General features: G+C 37.2%; 1 protein-coding gene across 1 annotated transcript in view; it reads right to left on the bottom strand.

Moving 5' to 3' along the window:
* NUP210 (nucleoporin 210) overlaps positions 1 to 22,049 on the bottom strand; it is a 73,771-nt gene that overhangs the window by 26,128 nt on the left and 25,594 nt on the right. The window contains exons 9-20 of the mRNA XM_075096690.1: positions 21,815 to 21,921; positions 20,860 to 21,000; positions 19,465 to 19,602; positions 15,612 to 15,767; positions 12,372 to 12,570; positions 10,933 to 11,078; positions 8,492 to 8,713; positions 7,017 to 7,190; positions 5,593 to 5,785; positions 5,168 to 5,274; positions 2,760 to 2,864; positions 2,530 to 2,631 (exon numbers count right to left, since the gene is read on the bottom strand). Of these exons, the coding sequence (XP_074952791.1) occupies positions 2,530 to 2,631; positions 2,760 to 2,864; positions 5,168 to 5,274; positions 5,593 to 5,785; positions 7,017 to 7,190; positions 8,492 to 8,713; positions 10,933 to 11,078; positions 12,372 to 12,570; positions 15,612 to 15,767; positions 19,465 to 19,602; positions 20,860 to 21,000; positions 21,815 to 21,921 (1,790 nt within the window). The remainder of the gene's footprint in view (positions 1 to 2,529; positions 2,632 to 2,759; positions 2,865 to 5,167; positions 5,275 to 5,592; positions 5,786 to 7,016; positions 7,191 to 8,491; positions 8,714 to 10,932; positions 11,079 to 12,371; positions 12,571 to 15,611; positions 15,768 to 19,464; positions 19,603 to 20,859; positions 21,001 to 21,814; positions 21,922 to 22,049) is intronic.

The following is a 22,049-nucleotide window of genomic DNA, read 5'->3' as shown; positions in this document are numbered from 1 at the left end:
AAACCCACAACAAATCGTTCAGAGCAATTAAACTTTTCTCAGTGGAGTGAAAAAAAGGATAAGAAAAAAAAAACAAGTACAGAGACTCTGCTTATAAAGCACTGGTATTGCTTCCTACAAGACTCATACTTTACAGTTATTGCTTTTAATCTGAATGAATAGTCAAAATCTGGTGGTAGATCTTTCCAAGTAAGAGGACAATTGCCAAATCAGGTATTTCTTTGATGCAACTATTATTATTATTTTATTAATTTTTTTAATACAAAGAACGTACATGTTACACTTCTCAGTATACAGTGAGAATCAAACAATAAAGAAAAAGAGACTTCTGCTCACAAATACAAGCTCTAAGCATGAGACACCAATCCCAAAGTTGTCGCCACACACTTTCTCAAGGACATGCATCCACACCTTGCATCACATCTTTGCAATTCTCTTGCAATTTGCCTGACCTTGTCACACACCTCAGGGGTGTTCCCAACTGTCCTCTTCACCTTCACAGGTGCCTTCACTTTGGCGAGAGACAGCACAGGTGGTTGGTGTCCTGGTTTGTGCTTATGAAAATGAACTCACTGAAACAAGGGGTGATGGACAGCCAGGCCTCCCAGTTCAAATGGATTTAATATAATTCATAAGCATTACTTGCAGCACTACAGGAGTTTGTGGTAAGAGAAGTGGAAAGAGCTGACATTTGTTCTTTGAGGGCACCACTCTTACTTTTGCCTCAAAATAGAAAGGAATATAAAGCTTTAATAATTGTCAGCTTTCAGAACAGCAGCAGTTCCCAAAGTGGCCAGGAGGAGACAGCCAGCACAGCCATGGGGAGGAAGATACAGCGGAGCTCAGTTTGGGCTGAGAGACCAGAGAAAAGAAGCTACCAGAGCAGAGAGGGCCAAAAGCGAAAGCAGGGCTGCTACAACTTACAAAAACTCTTCCTGTCCCAGCTACCTCTTCTGTTCTCATCTACTAGGTGTCCGGTAGCTCCCCAGTATACAGTGTATTTCCCTGCTACCACTATCCATTCTTCTCCCATGTTACTACTCATGTCCAGAAAAGCTGCTGTGTCAAAGAGGGTAAGAGGTATAGAATTTATCCTTGGCAGTCCCAGTAAAAAGTCTGAGAATAACTGCTCTAGATAACTTGAATTTACTTTCTCATAACAGTTTACTATCAAACCATCCTGTATCAACTTGTCTGCACTGACACCTGCCATGGCATCATCCTGGCACGGACTAGGATTTGCTGATTTTCTACACAGACCATTCTTCTGGCTTCCATAGAGAGAAAAATCCACAGGCAATATTGGGATTTAACTCAATCAAAACATGCAGAACTAACAAACTTCTTAAAATGTGGGTTTTGTGGTTGGGGTTTTTTAAAATGTTTTAAAAATGTGTTAAAAAGTGGAGTTTTCTCTCCTTTAATCTGACAGATAGTTAAAATAAATCTCTTTTTGTACTTCACAAAGTTTACCTTGCTGGCACAGCTCCACTACTTAAGTTCACTGCTCTCTTCTGAAATTACCTTGTGTACATCAGTTGAAGCACTGCTAAACCCATGAGGGAGAGCTGACTGAAAAAGTGTTAAGAGCTGAAACAGCATAGGATGTACAAAAATAAGATCATCTCTCCTAGTTTTTCCTCCACCTCTCTACCCAGCTGACTCAGTTGGAAAATATCCCTGCCTTACACTTTCACCAGTTAGAGACAACCAAAATATCTCACCAATACTTTCCATATTCTCAACAATGAAAATAAAAACATCATTATTTCACAACTTTACCACTATTATTTATTACAAGATAAACCTGTAAATTATAAATTTGTAAAGACTACTCTTTAAAACAACTTGTGTCACTTTGAATTCTTGCCTAATGAAAGCTACAACATAGATACATAGTTTATTGTTGTTCACCGCAGAATGTATCTCATACTCTGGGCCTGGACGTAGTCAAACATAACTTAGTTGCATCTTCTAGTGGAAAAGTGGAGTAAAAACTTAATAGGGAGATCAGAGATCAACTATTTAATAGATATTTATTCACAAAACCAGGATGAAATACTGTGATAGCAAAATATCCTGAAACAGCACTGGAAGAAGAATTTTAAGGTTTCAGAAGTACTGGCCGGCAACAAAAATATTCCAATATTACTCTAGAAACCAATTAATATTTTGTATAACACTTCTGAATAATTCTGTCACATTATTTTTCATTCTGTTTTTATGAAATCAGGAACATTTTACTGCAATAGTGTAATGGATAAAGAACAACCTGGTACCAGCTTTTATCTTGTACAGGTTATACATACACATCACAACTATAGTGAAACAATTTCCTATACCTAAAACTATACCTGAAATTGCTAGTGCAAAATCCCCTGCCTGAAGCTTGACTGTGACAGGCAGACATATCCAAGACTCAGTTATTGCCTCTCTATCCATGTGAACTGGAAAACGACCACCAGCGATGAAACTGCAGAATGGTATTCAGATTCAGAAAGGCTTAAAATAACAAAATACTTTACTCACCAAAGCAATACCCTGAGTTTCCTCATGAGCCACTCTTACAACATTTGCAACACTGGTATTAATGAAAAAATATCCAGAACCTTCTTTGATGAAAAGTTCTGCCTGCAAAACCAGAAAGCATCCAAATTAGATTGTATCTTTCTAGTACATTGCTAAAACTGGTATCTGTACATATATAATTTTTTATGTTTTCCTCCCTGCAGTTAAAAAGTAGAGGAATAATGCCTTGCCTGTACATCCGGGTGATTGTAAATGGAGACGTCAGAAGGGCTCACTTTTACATCTTCCACTAGTATCAGTTCAATACTGGCAGACACTGGTAGAAGAGGTTCATACTGAAAGATACAATTCTAGCTGTTAGAGGAAACACTAAGAGTCAGAAAAGAGTGCAAGCTTCTTGTATATGCAGGGAAGAACGCTTAAAGCAGATGAACAAAGAGCCAGAGCTGGAGAAGTTTAGGTTAATAGAATGTCCACAAGATCAGCTCAATTGGCTCGGCTGCTAGATCTCTTCTACAAGTAAGGTAATATACAGGACATACCGTTGTATTCTGCATCTCTGACCAAGACAAAGGCCTACACATTAAAGATGTAGCAGGATCACTTAAGCAAGTCTGATATACACAGAGAGCATATTAACTCAGAGACATGCTAAAAGTTCATGCAAAATGATAAAGCATAGCAACAGAATGTTTTCTTCTACTTCAAGATAATTTTTTTAGGATGTCCAGTACATAAACTGGACCAGATGCAAGTTTAATCATTCACTCATAATAACATTAGCTTAGACAGGAAAAATGTTTTTTTAGAGGAAGTTAGTACTATGTAGCTATTTCACCTAATTAGTAGAATTATTTCCTTGATGTAGAAAGGATGTGATCTTTCCCTAATGACATAATAGGATGCTCCACTTAAACATGGAACAATGATCCAGACATCTTAATATATCACCTATTAAATTTTTTGAGTTTTTGTTTGTAAGAAAGAAGTATAAGTATGGACAGGTCTGAAAGCAGAATATAGCAGTCCATTTCTAATGTATTTCAGAAAAGCAGACAAATTACCTAATTTAAAGAAACAACACACAAACGTATGTAACTGTAGCAGAAGTGGACTCTAAAACTACTCCTCAACTATCAAAAAGATTCCTTCCAAGCTTAAACACAGAGACTAGAACTTAAGAGAACTCCAGTGCCATTTTACATGTGTGTATCCCACACTGATACACAATAAACTTCTCTCAAGTCGAGGCAAAGTTTACAGAACTCACTTTTCCAGTTATCTCTAAATGTAAGAAAGAATATTATATAATGGTTTAATAAAGCGGAGCACAGTGAATTAGAAAATGATTGCAGAACACCAAGTGTTCTTATGACAACTCAAATTTCTTGAGAAAAAAATGATACAGAACAAAATGGCTTGCCACCAAAAGATGGCAAAGTATCTGTGTCTCTAATCTAGTAATTTTGTCTAAGTTACAGTCAAATTATTCAGTTGGAATGCAGGTACACCATGCATCCAGACTAGAAACAGCAAACTAGAAACCTCACTGAAAAGACAAGAACCAACTGGCAATACAGATCATCTTCCAAAGAAATTTACTATCTAGATGCCAAACCTTGGACATACTGAAAGAAATCTGGGGCATAGGGTATTTCACATTACTAGTGCCCATCTGTTACCTGCTTTGAAGTAAAAATACTGTGACCTCTAGCTCCGTGTTTTACTCTTTGTCTCAACTCATGGTTGTACCATTCATGGTACATGATTCAGAACTGCATATAGTCAAAACCCACTTAAATCTTCCTTAACAAAATTAAACAGAATTTCAATTTAGCAAAGCAGGATATTTTAAGAGTTAGTTACTACGCATGTCAGGTTGTTCCACAGGCTGAAACCTGCCTTTATATTCAGCAAAAAACCCAAAAGTGACACAAACAGAAAAATTGCCATCTGTTTACATCTTCCTCCTTTGTTCATTATGACTACTTTTTGCTGTTGTTCTTCCCTATGCTGAGTATCTACAAACTAAAGTATTTCAGGGAGTGGCTAATGACTTGTAAAATTAGAGCCTAGGCTTATGGCTGGCACTGTACAAATGAGTAGACTTTCGCTTCTGTAAGACCAATGTGAGACCAAAGGAAAAAAAAGTAGTATTAGTCAGAGCCTAGATTTTACATCATATGAGGATATGAGCCAGCTTTTGCTTTGCTCATGCAGAACCTTTCTACCCATTTTTGTAGTGGAAATAACACATTTGCTTTCTTAAGTGACAGCTGTACTAAACACATCATTGCTTTAGTGAAGGACAAGCAGCAGAGATTTACCAATTCATTAAAAAACGTAAATTGAAACAAAACCAACTGAAACAATTCTTTGTAATCCCCTTGCCCAGATGGTTAAAAAAACCCCAACAAACAGAATGGGATATATTGGATACAATAGCAGCATGCAGTGCAGTAGAAAGCAGGAAAAGCTATGAACATGATAAAAACATTGTGGTATGAATCTGTCTTCAGGATCAGCTGCGGAGGTGCCTTATTTTTACATTACCACGCACCAAGGAAATAAATACATAGGAACACTATACATTAAGTATCACAGGAAAAGAGCAATAAAACCCCAGAAGCCTAAGTACCGGTATTTTTACTTTGGCTGCCTTGAGATGGGATTGCTGGTATCCTGTTGCAGTTGCAGAGATGGCAGTTGTACCAGACTCATGATGAACTAGAACAGTTTGTAAGCCTAGAATCAAACAAAAAGTCAAATAAAACCTGATTATGGAGAAGAAAAAGATGAAATGTAAACTGCTAATCTCTTCCACTATCACTCTAAACAGACAAGGATTTTCTCTCTCAGAACAGGTTCTAGACATTGGGTTTCGTTCTATTTTTTTTCTTTTTCTTTCTTTTTAAATAACGCACACCTAAAATGCATGTTGAGGGTAAACTGAAATGTGACTGCAGATTACAGTAATTTCTTTAATCAAGATCAGACATTACCAAATAGATTTAACCCTTACCTTGTTCAAATAATGACATGCTAATTTAAACTAATTCATACCATGCATTTTCTTTTGACCATTTCCGTCTTCTTTCAGAGTCAGCTCCATTGGCATATCAGGCTCAATATTAGCTAAGGACACTTTTGTTGATTCCCAGATAACATTAAGAGAACTGAAGTTATCAAATTTACTGCCCTGTTGGTCATACGCAGCCAAATCCAATACTGGATTGCGATAATTTGAAACAGGAACCTGAAAGAGAATGAATAGTTTAAACTTAACAGATGCAAGAGGATTTTTTTAATCATTAGAAGAAAAAAAAAGTATGCCAAGTTCCATGAGATTTATTATAACACTCATTAAGTGAGTAATGTTCATTAAAATGAGCCATTAATGCAAAGTCATTAAGTTGTACTTCAGCTGCAAAGGTTTTTTAGGGGGGTTTTAGCCTGAATTACCTTAGAACAAAAATCGAACTGCACAGCTCAACTATGTTGTCTTTGGAATTCAAATAATGAAAAATACTGCTATTTTTCAGAAGGCATAGCTCAAAATTCTAGCGTTCATCTTGCTAAATGCAACGTGACAGCAGTGTACTGATGTAGTCTGACACAGCAGAGCTCGAAAAACAGGTGAACCCTGAAGAGACTTACAATATGCAAAAATCTCCTTCTCATCTTGTTATTACATAATAGTTACATAAAATGATTCATCAACTCAATACACATGGCAGCTTTATCAAAGTAGGATGACTTTTATATCTGCCTGGTAATATTAACATGACAAAATAGGAGTTTACTCAGCAGAAAACATGTGACAGCACTCATTAAGACATAGAAGAAAGAGTTCTTTATGCTTGATAATCTATAAATATGCGTTGTCCATTTACTGTGACTCAGATTTGCAAAGCTGAATACATTTGATGTCACTGAACAATACTCACTCTATATACTTACATAGTACTTACTCATGTTGGCAGTGTGTGTCTTTACGAATAAAACACACAAAAATGTACACTCATGTAATTATACATGTATGCTAAAATATGTCTATATACTCAGTGCAATAGTTACTAGAATGAAGTGGCACAGGGAAAGAGCACTTTCCTTAGAAACAGCTGCTGGAAACATTTATTCCCCCTTTCCCCTGCCTTTTTTTCTTTTTTTTTAATAAAAAGCAAGTTCATCTCAAGACAAGTCAGAAAGCTTCCTTCACAGTGACACTTTTGTGAGAAGCCACAACCTAAATGCTTTTACATATACTCCTATTTTCTGGTAGGTCCCTTTATAAGCCCCTTTGAAAGATCATTGTAGGAAACACATTCAGACTGCTCTCTGCAGAAACAGACGATGTTACCAGTGTTTCCCACAACACTAGAGTTACTGCTACTCTTGCAGCAAGTCAGATGCTTTGTTTTGTACGTGGAAGTCCAAACACTGATTTTAAGAACATGTTCTTTTCCTGTCACTTTTCTCAGACTTACCACTTGCTTGTTTTGTTGCAGCAAAGGGCAGGAGAGATCAAGCTGAGGACTTCCATAAACAGGAGTCAAAGTGAGTCGTGAAGGGACAGCACAGATGAACTTCACAACAGCAGGCTCAACTGCTGGAAAAGGGTTGGTGATTGTGGGGTTGTTTCCAACTGTTAAAGCAATAACCTGTGCAATTATGAAAACAGGCAAGTGAGGAAAGGGACTACTGCGTTCAGGCATATTCTATTTCACAGAGCTCAATTACACTCTGATGTCAGAATGAACAAGCAAAAATATAATTCTTGGGGGTTTACAGCACCATTAAGACACAGGAAGATGTAAAAGGAGGTACGTATTTCAAGAACAGTTCTATACCATTATCAGAGTACTATTCTTGGGAACTTCTCTTATGTATTCATGTTCATTACTATCAAACTCGATTCAAACAACAAATCTTTTGTAACTTAAAAAGCTAACAGGGCAGGTGTTTTTCTTGCAGAATGAGAAGGAAAAAGCCCAAAGGCAATATTTATAGTCACTCCAGTGTGTTTAAAAACATCTTATGTTTTACTTTACATTCCTTTTTTAGCCCTCAACAAAATGAAGTGGATGTAAACACAGAGAAGGCTGTCGCAGCAAGCTGAGGTTATTTGCCTTATCCACCCATGCAATGATGCTAGCCAGAGCCATACAGACGCAATCTGTTCTGGACAACACTGAGGACAGCCAGCCAGTGCATGCACAGCCATAGACAACAACAACAACAACAACAAAAAATGTTTCTCCTTTCTGAATTTGCAGTTACAGAAATAGCTACATGTTGTACAGTGTCCACTGAGGAAATCAGTTAAACAATTTGGCAGCCACATCAAAATGCTTAGGCCTTGCAGAATTACAGGAGAAAAACATTAAACAAAGCTAAATGCTTTATAGACTGGCCAGGGTGAGTAAAGCAGGATAAATCACTTCTGCATGTTGGAAAAAAACAAGACCAGGTGGGAAATTACTACAGCCACTATCACAAAGACTGCACAAATATCAGAGCAGTAAATTCATACAGCTGTCATTTGTTTCAATAAACAAAATTACGCTGAAAGGTAACTTGGTTAAGAGGAGCAGGGCAGACAGAAGAGTCAGTTTACTGTAGTAACTTTCTGCAATGTTCCTATTTATGCAAACTGAAGCTGTGCTTACTAGTATCTTTTAAATGCATTCTGCAACATAAGGTTTCTGTGACTTGGCTTTATACTGCAATAAACCCATCATAAACCACTTTATAACATAGTGTTATGAAATGCTTAGTCTAAAACCTGTACCAGCAACACAATGCGTAAACAATACACTTACTCAAGTTCTTTACTGGCTTATTATAAAAACTACTTGTTATATAAAAGGTATATGGTATCATAAATCTGTCTGAAGCCTGTTCTCAGTTACGTTAGCTCAGTGTTTGGCAGAGGGCCATACAAATACCTTCTGGCACTTACTTGCTCTCCCAGGCTTTTGCAAGACACTCTAACCCAATGCTGGATGTTATTTCGAGATGCGGGAGGTCCAAATAAAGACAGACCAATACTTTCTGCATCCTCAGCAGTGATGTTCCTGAAGAACTTTGAAGGTTCTTGTACCCACGGTCTAGGTCCTCCTTCAAATACCATATCTTTAGAGGAACCCAAAGTCACTAAAGCAACGGATGGAGGATCGATAGTCTGTAATGAATTAATTAATTACAAATTAATTATTCTATTTATACATAGTTTGGTTGTACTTTGAAAAAGAAACTTCCTTCTTAATAGAAAAGCTATCTTTGTTACTTTGATTAGGCTATGATTTTTCCCACACGATGCTTTGTAAGCATGGTTACTTAAGAACAGAGTTGTACCAAAATAATTAGCATCACCTACAAGAATTCTGTCCAGTTGGATTATATTCAATGGAACCCACAGATCCAAAGAGAAGTTTTAACTACGCTCTAATCACATCTCTTTCATGAAGAATTACAGCAAGAGAAAGACCATTAATATACTCTTCAGAGAGATAATATTCTACATTTTTTAAATAGCAGTATGTTAAATGAATGAAATAATGTCAAATTTTACGTTCACTTGACAGTGCTCTCTACAGCACAGTTCTGTGCATGTAATTATTCTCCTACACAAGTTCTACTTCAAACCTCTAAAACAAATCCTACATTGATGTGCATCACTGGGACAGCCTGTGCTGTTTGTCATCACAGAAATTAACCTGACATTTTAATACGCAATAACCATTTGTAGCTTGTGTTCCACATCATCAAATTGCTTAGGTGTTTAGCAGAAAAGAAATAGCAGCTAACATAAAGAATGGTTCAACTCTTTCCATAGGTGCATTTTGGTTGGAAGAGAGAGAAGGCAAGGGTTGGCATGAATGTTCCTCCCATTTACTCCCTGGTTATATTTGTAGTATAAAGGTAAAAACCCATTGGACAACTGCAAGATTTAGTCTCAAGTGTCTGCCTGTCCTTTGACTCCTGTTTATCTTTCTCTTACTTTTTACGTGTCCGGGTTTTTTCTTGGGGTTTGTTTTTTTTTTTTTTTTAAATAGATATCTGACAGAAAAATTCTGCCTTCTGCCTTCCATTTCTGGGTATCGTAAATATTTCATTCTACAGAAAGGTGGGGAAAAATGTGGAAATCATTGTTCTGCACTTCAAAGAAAAAGTTCTTTCCTAAGATATCTAAGCACAGATATTTTTTTTAAGTGCATTTAAACTATCCTCCTTGCCACCATGTATTGGCCCTGTTAAGTACCCTAGAATCATTCAACTTGATATTTGAAAAGCAGTATTACAACACCTCAAGGGGCTTTGCCAATATAAATGTGAATGATACCATACATAGGAAAAATTCTTAATTAAAGGGACTACGCCTCTCTCTTACATTGCTGCCAATAATAGAAAGCTTACAGTCTGCTTAGGATGTCCCAGCATCTTCAAATAATTATACTTAGCTATTTAAGATATTTGACAGAAAGTCATATTTAAAAAGTAGAATCATCATTACAGTCACGAATTTGTAAGATTTGCACAAACTTTTGTTCCATATATGGAGGGGAAAAGCTATGGTCAGCTTTTCAGATTCAGTACCAGGTCTCTGAAGATGAGGGTAACATAAGCATACTGCTTCGTATTTCCATGTATAGACCCTACACTCAGGTTTGCTCTTCCTGCTTTCTTTAGCAAACTGTTCAACAGTGGAATATGTTTCTCCCATTTGTAGGGAAAAAGAGCATATTTTCACTGCCATACAGGCAAGCCAGCTTTGCCTGCTTGCAAAAATCAGTTTAAATACTGTGAAAGCAGAAATTATAAGCTAGGTCTACTCCCATCTGCCATTATTGTCACAGAATTGTGACAGCCCCCTTATTAAGCTAACTGTTACTGAGTTATAATGGACAGCCAAGAAACAAAAATTTGACTCTCACAATTTCCCACCCATCTAGAGTCTGCTGAAAAGTAATTTACTAGTTATTCAAGGGTGCTGTGCAAAGCAAGACAGACATCCTCACTCAGATGAGGGTTGACTCGTATTACTGTCCTGTGTATTTCTTCAGATGACAGCAGCTGTGATTCTTTTGCCAAAAGCCTAAAAAATGGGCAAATTCACTTCCCACTTTAGAAGCTGCAACAGTCTATTAGTTCACTAGTGCACTACTCACTCCTCTACAATTGGCTTGCAATGTCCATGTAGGCAAACTGTACTATATATATGCTCCACAGAGAAAGGGTTAAAGCACAATTCCCCAAAAGAGCCCATAAATTTTTTCCTGTGAATTAACCACCCACCCAATTTTTTTTAAACATACTCATTACATAATATCAAATTGGTATTTATTATTTGAAGACATTTTAAGTGATGGATTGCTTCAGGAACAGTGAAAACAGACTTACTTTTAACGGTAGATAAGCAGCAATGGTGATGCTAGCACTGAGGTGGACATGACCATGGGTGTAACTAACAACAAGTGCTGTGTATCCTTGAGTTTCAGCTTTCACTCTCACTCCACTACAAAAATCAGCAGTTGGCTTAAGCCTTCCTGTCACACAAATTAAAAATATATAAATAAATATTTGGAGAGAAATGCCCAGGCATTTTAATGCAAGTTCAACACAGCTTTTCCTGACAAAAGCATTTCCATCAGAAGTAGATAGAGATGTGTTCTCCAAACAAACGGGTAAAAATGTTCACTACTGTCTTTCATCTCAAACCCAACACTTACCAAAGTATCCATGTCTCACAAACTTCTTTATTCTCATACTGTCCTAAATAGGATATGAGTCTTTACTCTGGTACATACCAATATAACTTCTAACTCTTATTGAATATTTAATCTTGCTGTTCTAAAATGAAACTGGCTTGTAATTAAGCACAAATGAGAAGCTTCCCTGCACAGACCAACCTGAACTGTAGGCAATACATCATTCCTCTAGCTAAAGGAAAGGTATTTTCATGAAATTTCTCTGCTTACTTAGATGACATTTTGGAGTTTGTTTCAAAAAAAGAAAAAACAGACCCCTCCCAAACAGTACAGCAGCATGCTACATAGTGACATTTAAAATAGCTGCCTCTCAGGCAAACAGATGGTACAATGCAGACTGGGTTTACTGGCTTAATAGCAAAGGAAAGAGGCTCCATACAAGAGATACTTGAAAAAAAATTCATGGTACATTTAAGTAACGTACTGAATTCATTAGAGACAGAAACAAGCACGTTGCTCAGCATCCACTTAGCCCAGCAACGTCAATGGCAATCTTTAAAAATGACATGCATACTCCATACTCTTAATAAACCTGATACGAAGCATTTCTTAAAGCAACGAGCTTAACAGTGACAGAGCTTTGGCAAAATTTAAGCAGCTGATCCTATTAGCCCCTTGTGAACAAACAATGAACAGTGTCTTTATAGAACTGAAAGTACTGCCGGACAATTCGGGCAAAGCAGTTATTAATCTTAGTGTTCTTCCAAGTCTTCCAATGCTACCTCAAAACACAGTACATGTAGACCCCTCTTATGAGAAAACCCATCAGCTTTGTTACAGAAGCATATTAAAAATACCAAATCACTAGAAAGACATATGGGAGACTATACATTATCCACGAAAATACTTGCCAAAATGCTTTCAGAGTCCCCCAAAACATCAAAAATACCAAAAGGAAGTTCTGCACAAAAAAGTAAATACATCCTCAAAATAAAACTACTCTGATCCTCACCTCTGAAGTTAAGCACCTCTGTGGGAATACTGTACGCAGCAAGTGATACAGTCATTTAAAGATGTGTGACTTACTAACATCTTAATTTAATTTTCAAAACAGGGAGGGGGTCAAATCACCTTGAAGTGGCCTGAACACACCACGGTTTTCTACTTCCACAACTAGATCAAAGTGTGAGCAGTCACTCAGTGGGACTGTCTCGCCTGTTTCAACATTTGTTAGGCCATTAATCCTCAAGGGCAGCTCCAATATTTGGCCAACACGTGCTTCAACTTGACATGGTGTGAACTCCATCCCACTAGGTTCAGTTACGTACACCTGAAGGAGGAAAGAAACACAGGACAGAGGTGTATGAACACACCCCACAAAAAGGTACCAGGAAAAAAAAGAAGATAAAAGAAAAGAAAAATAGGCTTCAATAAGCTCTCCTTATTTTAATTAGCCCTGCTGTATATTCTCCCAGCTGCTGACTTCCCTCTGATGGCTGGAAACAATTCTTCTCAGATTCTACATTGCTTTTGTGTTTCCCTGCAGCAGAAAGGTATCAGAAAGGGCCAGGAAAAGCTTGCTACTATTTTAGTGCTCTTTTCCTATAACAATCCAAGTTCACATTAGCTTGGTGATCCTTTTACTGCTACTTCTCTCTCTGGTTGTGTTGATTTTAAAGTGTGAATTAGGTTGCCCAATATCTCCAGGAGGTACTGTCACCAACTGGGACAGATTTAGTATCCAACCTTGATTTTCACAGCATAAATATTTGAGCTAGACCTGATATAGTTAGCAATGCTCCCCAGCCTCCATCACTCACAGCAGCAGGTGTGCAGAAGGTGAGGAAACTAATAACTGAAACGTTTCCTCAATGGCTTTTCCCCCCCTTTCTTTCTTTCTTGCATTTCTGTTGGCAAAACATCTTTAAAAGTGTCCAGGGCTCAACATTTCCCCACACTAATATGTCAGAAATTTAAAATAAGCAAACAAATATCTACTGCCTAATCTAACAACCTCCTGCTTCAACAAGTAATCTTTCTGTGAGGGATACTTTTCAAATCAAAAGGATTACTTTCAGAAATAAGACTGGCAGAAATATATCTTGCATGCTATTACAGCTCATATGTTGATGAACAGGCTTTAACTGTGTTGTTATTCTGATTTGCTACTTTTTCCATTAATGTGAAAGAATCCACCACTGACTGACTACATATTTCATAACAATCCCTATGATCAAAGCTTTTCATTTGCAATATCTTAACTTCCTAAGCGTCTGCAAATGGCTTCAGGATAGAATATTGAACCATGTGGTACAGAGTTAAAACTGTAATCCTTGTGGAACATCGTTAACTATTCCTAAAACCTGCTAAGTGAGGTCAGTAAATAGAAGACTTCAGAGTTATTTTATGACGAATGCAATTCCTAACACAAGAACAAACGCATTCAAAAATAACCTATTCAGATTGTGCAATACACTGCTCTGAAAGCTCACATGGACAGAAGTATTTTTTCTGTCTTCAGGCCTTGACTTGTGTTTGAGGATAAGAAGTTTTAACTGAAAACTCTTCATTCCTGTACCCCTTGCTGGTAACTCTTGTACTGCTAAAAAGCAGCATCCTGGATTGTCCAGAGAATAATTTCAGAGCAAGTCTGTAAACTAAATTCTGCACAAATCTTAATTTGTGTCATTATTTTAAGGATTTAAGTCATTATTTTAAGCATAAAGTTTAATACTTCTTAAATCCATTTTGTAGAATTGACATAAATAATTTGAGCAAAATACCCAAGCTAATTTGCCCCTCAAAAAAACCCAGCATTAGTAGATGCAGCTGTTCAAGTAAAATTTCGTTAGAAATCTTTCCCAAAACACAGGTATTTTGGAGGGAAAAAAAAAATATCTGCTCTCTCTTCATTATGGGACAGACTTGGCAGTCTTGACCAAACACATTTTTAACACTTTTGTCAAAAGGGACTTTGGTGCAACAGAAGTACAGTAGAACAATTACGGCAGTGCTGTACACGGGAATACTTAAAACTTATGGTATAGCTAATATAGGCATATTTGATGCAATCAGCTTGTTCCCCACCAGCTGCTAAATTACTGGCATGTACCCTGGAAGGAAGGTGCACTGCCCCAGGGCTTGTAAGACGTGCTTCCTAAATCAACTTCTGTGCTCCCTCAGAAAAAAAGACCATCACCTTTATAAAGCCTTAGCCAGATGGAGGTTGTCTGTCAGCCTCAATAGCATCTGCTTGGCATAAACAAACCTATTTCATTTATGACCATACAGTTAGATAAACACAGCCTCTGGATTCCAGCTTAGTCACACGTGCTCAGCACACCATCTCTTAGTTTTTCTGAGATCAGGAGCAAGTTTCCTCTTCTCTGTCAGGTTTCCATTCCAATGCTTAGTTCTTTTCAAAAGGCACAGAGTTAAAGCATAGATTAAAATGCTTGAATTTGTGAAGGTAGCAGAGTAGTACTACTTCACAGTAGAGAATATACACCACAGTACTACTTACTTTTAGCTTCTATTCTACCATGTTACAGGTCTGGAAGTTAACAGCTTGACAGAGAGAGTAAGCACTGACACAGTTTCATTAAGGAAAATTATTTGTGTCCAGAGAACACAAGGACATATTTCCAAATCAATAACATTCTAGAAAAAATATTTAGGATTGTAGATTTACAGTGTTAACCAGAGCAACTTCTTCACTTGTCTTTGCACACTCTTTCCTGTGGGGCCATTACGTATACTGTTTCTGTATTTTCTTGACTCAATACTACACACTGATCTTCCTGACCAAGGTACTTAAGAACAGGGTATCATTTGCACAAAGACGGCAAAATCCCTCTTGGGAAGTACATTTTTCATTGCCATTTTCTCCTAACTTTCCTAAAAGATTTTTTTTTGGTATCTGGATTCATTATGTGGCACTGCACTTATTTCAGCCCCTTCTCCAGACAGGAATTTCCTCGTGCATCTTGATCATATATGTCATCCTTTTATATTGAGGGAAAATACCCACCTCTTACCCTGCAGAATGCATTTTTAGCTTGGCTTGTCTGCTTAGGTGGCTAGGCCAGTAGTAGATTACTACTTCCTTCTTCTCAAAACTTTCAAAAAGGAAAAAGACTTGCCAAGGAAATCAGGAAGGGGTAAAAATGGGAGTCAAGTTAATGCGGTGAAGAGAGCTTGAATCTCCAGAAGCACAAATTCTGAAACAGATCACTTAACCTGCCACAGGGCAGGCAGGGAAACCTCTCTTGGGAACATCTTGGAAAGGGAAATGCCTGTGGCATTCTCAGCTTCTTCGTTGTTTCCAAAAGCTGTATTCAAGAGCGACCAGGGTAAAATAAAGAGTTTTACCTTCATTTCTCCATAATGCAATGGATTCTGAACATCAATTGCCTGAATAACACTGACGCCAATATCACTTCCAGTTGTCATTACTCCTTTGACTGTCACTGTAGCAACTGCCTGGTTAGAATAGGACCAGCTGAAATTTCCGCTTCCACCGTGTGCCTAGAATACAGAGAGAAAAATCTTTCAAATACTTTATAAAGCATATAGCTTTCATGTTTCTTAACTGTCAAGCCTTTGAATATCATGCATGAAAACCACGGACACACTGAGCAATGACAATGCTGTTATTGAGGAAATACAAAAATAAAATAACACTTCAGAACTTTCAAATAAGCAAGGTGAAGTAAGGGATGAGACGATTACTACCCTGCATTCATTTTAATTTCAGCTTTCTTCCTGCACATATTCTATGTGCTCACCAGTGCTGCTAATCCAAGTATCTCTCTCACAGCTGCAGATGTCTGATGCTCACAACTCCCAGTGATTGATAGTGTGTAGAGTCAGCAGAGCATTTTACAAATCATCACACCAGAGGCCTGGCACAGGGGATTATCATACTTCTGAAAACTCCCACTGTTTCTCTGCTGTTGACAGCCAAACCGCTAATTTTGGGTCTCAGGGCTGCTAACCTGACACTGTACCTACTAGCTTCTTTCAATGGGAATTTTTAAGGGATCTAAAGGGAAGAGAAAAGAAGATGGGAGGCAGGGAGGGAATGAGGCAAGAGGGGAAAAAAAAAGAAAAAAATAGTCAATCTCTTCTTGGCATTACTTCTTTATTTTTATGCTGAAAATCAGCATATCTACCTGCAGCCATTGAGCAAACATGCTGCTCCAGCAACAGCTCAGTCATGGAATAAGCGATAGGCACCTATGGAAACTGCCCACTCTTGCCACAAGCACTATGAGGGTCTGTGGAATGTACAGGCTACACTCCCACAATGGCTTTTAAAGAAGGAGTCAGTAACTGCCAAACTTATAAGCTCAAGGTTTATGATGCAGATTCCCATTAAAAAAACAAAACAAAACAAAAACACCAAACAAACAAACAAAAAACCCCCCACCCTCTTCCTAGAGTTCGAGCTCTTTAAGGACTGTTTCACAAAAGTGTGTGGAATTATTCTACAGAAGGGTAAGAACTAGTTACTTGATACTACTATCCACATCAATAGAGACAAATTATTATACCCACTGTATGAGCACCTGGCAGTCAGGGCAGGGTAGTAACTGCTGCAGGTTCTTACTTTATAGAGTGAAGCGCCAAAAAATATTTTGCCAACACAAGCGGAGTACTGTCCTCCTAGCTGTGTAATACTGGTTACTGAAGAAAAATAATCATTACAATGCTGTAAAATGTATAGGTTTTAAACACGTTTATTGTGAGCTGTAAGAAGTGTCTGTTGAGACAAATACTGTGCAGAAAGGTACACTGAGAGTAATGCATTACTAAAACAAGTAAAAAAAAACACCAAACAAAAAAAAAAGACGTTTACACTCCAAAATAAATTTCAGAGTTCCAGAGTAAAACAAGTGTGAACACTGGAGCAATTTTTTTGTTTATGTGTATTTTAATTTCTTTAACTTCCTCAGCATTTCCTCTAATAGGTTTCATAATTAAAGGAAAAATGAACCAAGATGATAAATCCTGTCTAGAAGGACAGTGTGGAAAATAAACAAATCTAAATTATGCAGGAGCTTAGCTAATAAATTTTACCAGGGGGGTTGTGGAGGGAATAATCAAAAGAACAGTCATTTCCCTTTTCCCTTCCCACGGACATGTGCACAATCCGATTACAGAAAGGGCTCCGGACAAAAACAAATGGTTAAATAGGTAACAGTGTGTGACAGAAGGAGATGCATGGGATGTTGCAAGAAACATTTAAAGAATGTAAAAGTTCAGAATGTTCTGTAAAGATATTTTCAATTAAATCAGAGAAATGAGTAGAAAAACATAAAATAAAAATATCCAATTCTTAATAATTCTGTGGAGTCACATCTTGTTGCCATACAAACCAGATGCATTACTACATTTTTCTCTCTAACAATCAGTCTGCACTGAGGAGAGAAAGGGTGAAACAGCTTCTATTTCAGTCTAATCATTATCCATAGACTGTTAGCTGACCTCCACAAACTGTTACTAGTGACAGTGATGCCCTCACTACGCAAAATAACCTCCACGTACTTAACTTCATGAAGATAGCACTTCACTTCTCTAATGCTTGGAAGGAAGAAAACATCCCTTTGTTTTTTTTTTTTCTTTTTTTACTTGCAACAGAGACCATTTTATTAGCACAAATATGAACAAAGCATCCAACACAAAACCAGACAACTGACAAAGTAAAACTTAAAAGTCATTCCAATACCAGCTGGAAAGAGTTGAGCTATAAATAGAACTTGGCTAGATCCAAAATTCCCTTTCAATTTATTTTCATAAGAAGCGTATTCACCAATCTAAAACAGCCTGACTCAAAAACTACTGAGTAGGAGGCAAACACTAATCTACAGGCAGGAACAACAGTCAAGCTGTGTGCTACTGTAAACAACTAGCATTGTTGAATGGGCAGATTGGGAAAATGTTCTGTTACAACAAATGCAAACTGATGTACATGTTGGGAGAAAACAAGTTTTTATGTTTTTAATGAAAAATAAATCACAGTAAAGTACAAATACTGATGCAGATTATTGGAGTAACATAAAAGAATGTCCTCTAGTGAGATATTTGATGATATATGCAAGATAAGGTGAGACAAGTATAGAACTGTGAAAGAGGTGTGAAACAGAAAACCACATTTACTTTCCCTTAATGGGAAAACTCTAGCAGAAGATATGATGAAGTACTGACAATGTGTATTTGTACTAAGAATTTTTACTACACTCTGCTGATGTGGTTGGGTATAGCGTGAACTAAACCAAACTCTAATCCCGCAGAAATTAAAAGTACAGATGACAGCACTAAACTCAGTGGCATTAAATTCAGACTTACACTAGAAAATACAATTTTGTCACTATGAGATTGATTTGTTTACTTCAGACATGTGTCCTGCTGCGTCTTTTTGTACACTGTTTACCCAAAGACATACCCAAAACTTAGCACTACTTCGTGTTAAAAGGCAGAGGTAGGAACTGTGCATGAAACACTTGAGTGCAGATTCTGGATATTGTTGTACTGGGGTGAGAGTCTAGGCTGGGGATGCACAATGTTCTTTTCTCCAGTTTGACTATACTCCGGATACTGGAAGACAAGCCATTTGATTCATGAAGTGTATGCAAGCAGCATGGGAGTGAAGACACACATAAGAAATGTAGGAAAAAAGTCCCTCTAGAAGGGCATACTGTAAATTAAACTGTGGCCTTTCTCTCCCTATCATTTTTTACACATGAGATGCGTGGGGAGTGAAGGATACTGATACCAAAGGTTGATAGGGTGCTGCTCATTGATCTTGTCACACCCTTTTTGCAGTCACCTCGCAGGCCGATTCATACTCCCATACTTCCACCTCTTTACAGTAAATTGCAGCAGCAAATTATTACTATTAAGCTTTGTACCTAGGATGTTTTATGTAATTTCAAACCACTCTGTGTGTACGTGTGCAGCGTATACATGAAGGAAAGAGGAAGTGAGTGAAAGCCAAGATGTAAAAGTCAGTAGGGTTTTTATGTTTGTTGAGGTTTTTTGTGCTTTTTTAAACTAACTACACATTAAGTCCTGCAACTAACATCCAACAAGATTCCTCCAAATAAAGTTTTGGTTATCACTGTGCCCAAAGTATCCAAAGTCAATTCTATATAAGTTGTTACAGGCCTTACTGTGCCCACTTGAGCAATAGTTCCTGTATTTAGATACTTCATTGGCGTACCTGTAAGGTGTACTGGTAGACCCCTACTTTTGGCTGCCAAGGAAAAGTCAAAATGCTGGGTGAAAGAACTATGGGAACATATATTTCAACATCTTGCTGGTTTCGCACTGGAACTGGTAACGTATGAACACCTCCATCCTACAAAAAGCAACAGCACAGTATTATAAACGACACCATAGTACTTCCTAGGAATAATGTTTTGTCCTTATGTATAGACAAGTTGTTGAAAATATCTCAGAGAGAAAGGAAAGCAACTATTTAGGGTCACTTATAAATAGTGTTACTTGTGAGCAAATAGTCAGCTCATCACAGCAAGGTGTGCTATTGTATTAAATAAGTAATATTACTATGGAGATACAGGTGCCCACATTAATTTAAAAGGCAAACAGCAATACGAAATACGCACCTTCAAAAACTTGTAGTTTTTGAAACCCCATCTAGAGAACTAATTTGGTAACTCCACACCTGCATTTACTCTTTGCTCATTCTACTCTGTAGCAGGTGAAGACGAAACTCAGCCTAAAAGACCCATTCCATGATCCATCCCAAAATACTGGCCTTTACAACTTTGCTGTAATTGTAATGCCATAACCTTCTGGCACAATATCCTGCTTCTTACTGGAGTTCTGAAGGAAAACTTTAACAGCTCTCAGTTGCCATTTCATTGAAGAGTACCTCTCTGACACAAAGAATGAACATGGCTTACCATATACAAGGATCTACTAAATCCTACTCAAGGAAACACTAAACCAATTTCACAGCAAATGGGTTGAAGTGTTGAAATTTTCCAAGTTTCAAGCAAAAGCAAATCACTTTCACACCACGTGCCCTAGTTAGCCATACATTCAGCAGCCTGCCCAACTAGCAGAAAGTTAATGAATATTAATTTGAAGAAATTTGCAGGCTGATATATTTGGCAGATTTTCATTCCAGCATTTAACATCACTTACCAAATGACAGAAAACTTTCCAAATGTAACTGAATGCAGAACAAGGCCAGGGTATGACACTGACGATCCTACCATAATAAATTGTAAAATTCACTCAGAGAATGTGAGAAGACCTTTGCACCAGCACAAGGATACGATATGTGCTCACATAAGTATCTGCCATGAAAAAAAAAATCAGTGCTGTGCACCACTAGTTTAACAGGTGTTTGCCACACACTCAGTAGCAAAGTCCCACAGTCTTTATTTTAAGCAAATCCTCTGTTTACTTAATTGACAGTCTTCCTGAAGGATTTTAGAATTTGGTTCTTAATCTGTTTAAGCAAAGATGGCTTAGACACACATAATTCTTAGGTTTCCTTTTACTATGTCACTATTAAGTCACTATTGCACAAGCAGATAATTTTTAGGCCTAGCAATAAAGCAGAATAATTATTACAAAAACATACCTGATCTACTATTGATGTCAGTGCAGCATCAATAATGGTCTGACCCTTCTTTATTGCTTTCACATAATGATATGATCCATTCAGAGATGACTTCAGCACCTCAAAATATTCTTTGGAGAGCTTTGTATTAATTCTGATATTCTAAAATCAAAACATTAAATAGATATTGCCACAGGTAGCTGACATTAATACTGTACAGACAGACATAAACATATTAGCAAGAAATCAATGAGAAAACAATTGTTTAATAACAGTTCAAAGAAAATTAGCTGCAACTGAGTAAGAACTTTTCCCTACAAAATTTTCAGTCTTTCAACAAGATCATATATCTTTTAGATACAGCATTAACTCCACAGAAAATATTTAGTTTTTAAAATTATCAGCAACATGTAATTTAACACGAAAAGTACCAATATTTATACTACTACTACTACATAATTCATATTTTACAGTAATTTCTTGATTTTGTCATTCTTAAACACAAAAGGGGAAGAACATACAAATATACTGCCCCAATAGCACATTTCTTCTGAGATCTAGCTGAAACTCAGATCTATATCTCAGGAAGCAAGTAAGTGCAAATAAAGTAACACTCACAGAAACTCAATATTCTGAAAAGCAATATTATATTTTGGGGGAATTGATGAGATAAAGTACAGTATTAGTATTGCTCTCCAGGAGTTACACTGGTTTGCAATTTCCAGTGCAATGCGTATGCTACATATTTGAAGTGCGTTGTCCAACTTCTTCCAGTTTTTTTACTGCAGCACTTATACTCCAATGGGCAGAGAGCACTCACCCAGAGTGCTTTATTTAAAAAATAAACAAAACAACAAAATAAAGCGAAAAAATGAAATGTCCTAACTCAGTGTAAATATGAAACCGCTCAACTAATTTCAAAGAAAGGCAGGATTTAGGAGACAGACACTCAGAAGTATATCAACATTCCACTTACATCAGATAAATACACCTTATTGCTTGATTTATCATACACTTCAATTGTAATTTCATAAAGTCTGCCTGTTTCTAGGACCCATCTGTCACCTGGATGAACTGTAAACCCTACAAAACAGGAAATATTGAACAGCACAAATCAACGGCCTCTTTATATAATGGATATAAGCATTTTGCTTCTGGTGCCCACACTGAAGATGCACCTTCATTGTTGCTGAATAGAGAGATGAAAGAAA

The sequence above is a fragment of the Phalacrocorax aristotelis genome, chromosome 6, assembly GCF_949628215.1.
Source record: "Phalacrocorax aristotelis chromosome 6, bGulAri2.1, whole genome shotgun sequence".
Taxonomy (NCBI): Eukaryota; Metazoa; Chordata; class Aves; order Suliformes; family Phalacrocoracidae; genus Phalacrocorax; species Phalacrocorax aristotelis.
Note: the sequence above shows the minus strand (reverse complement) of the source record. Positions and strands in the feature narration are given on the sequence as shown.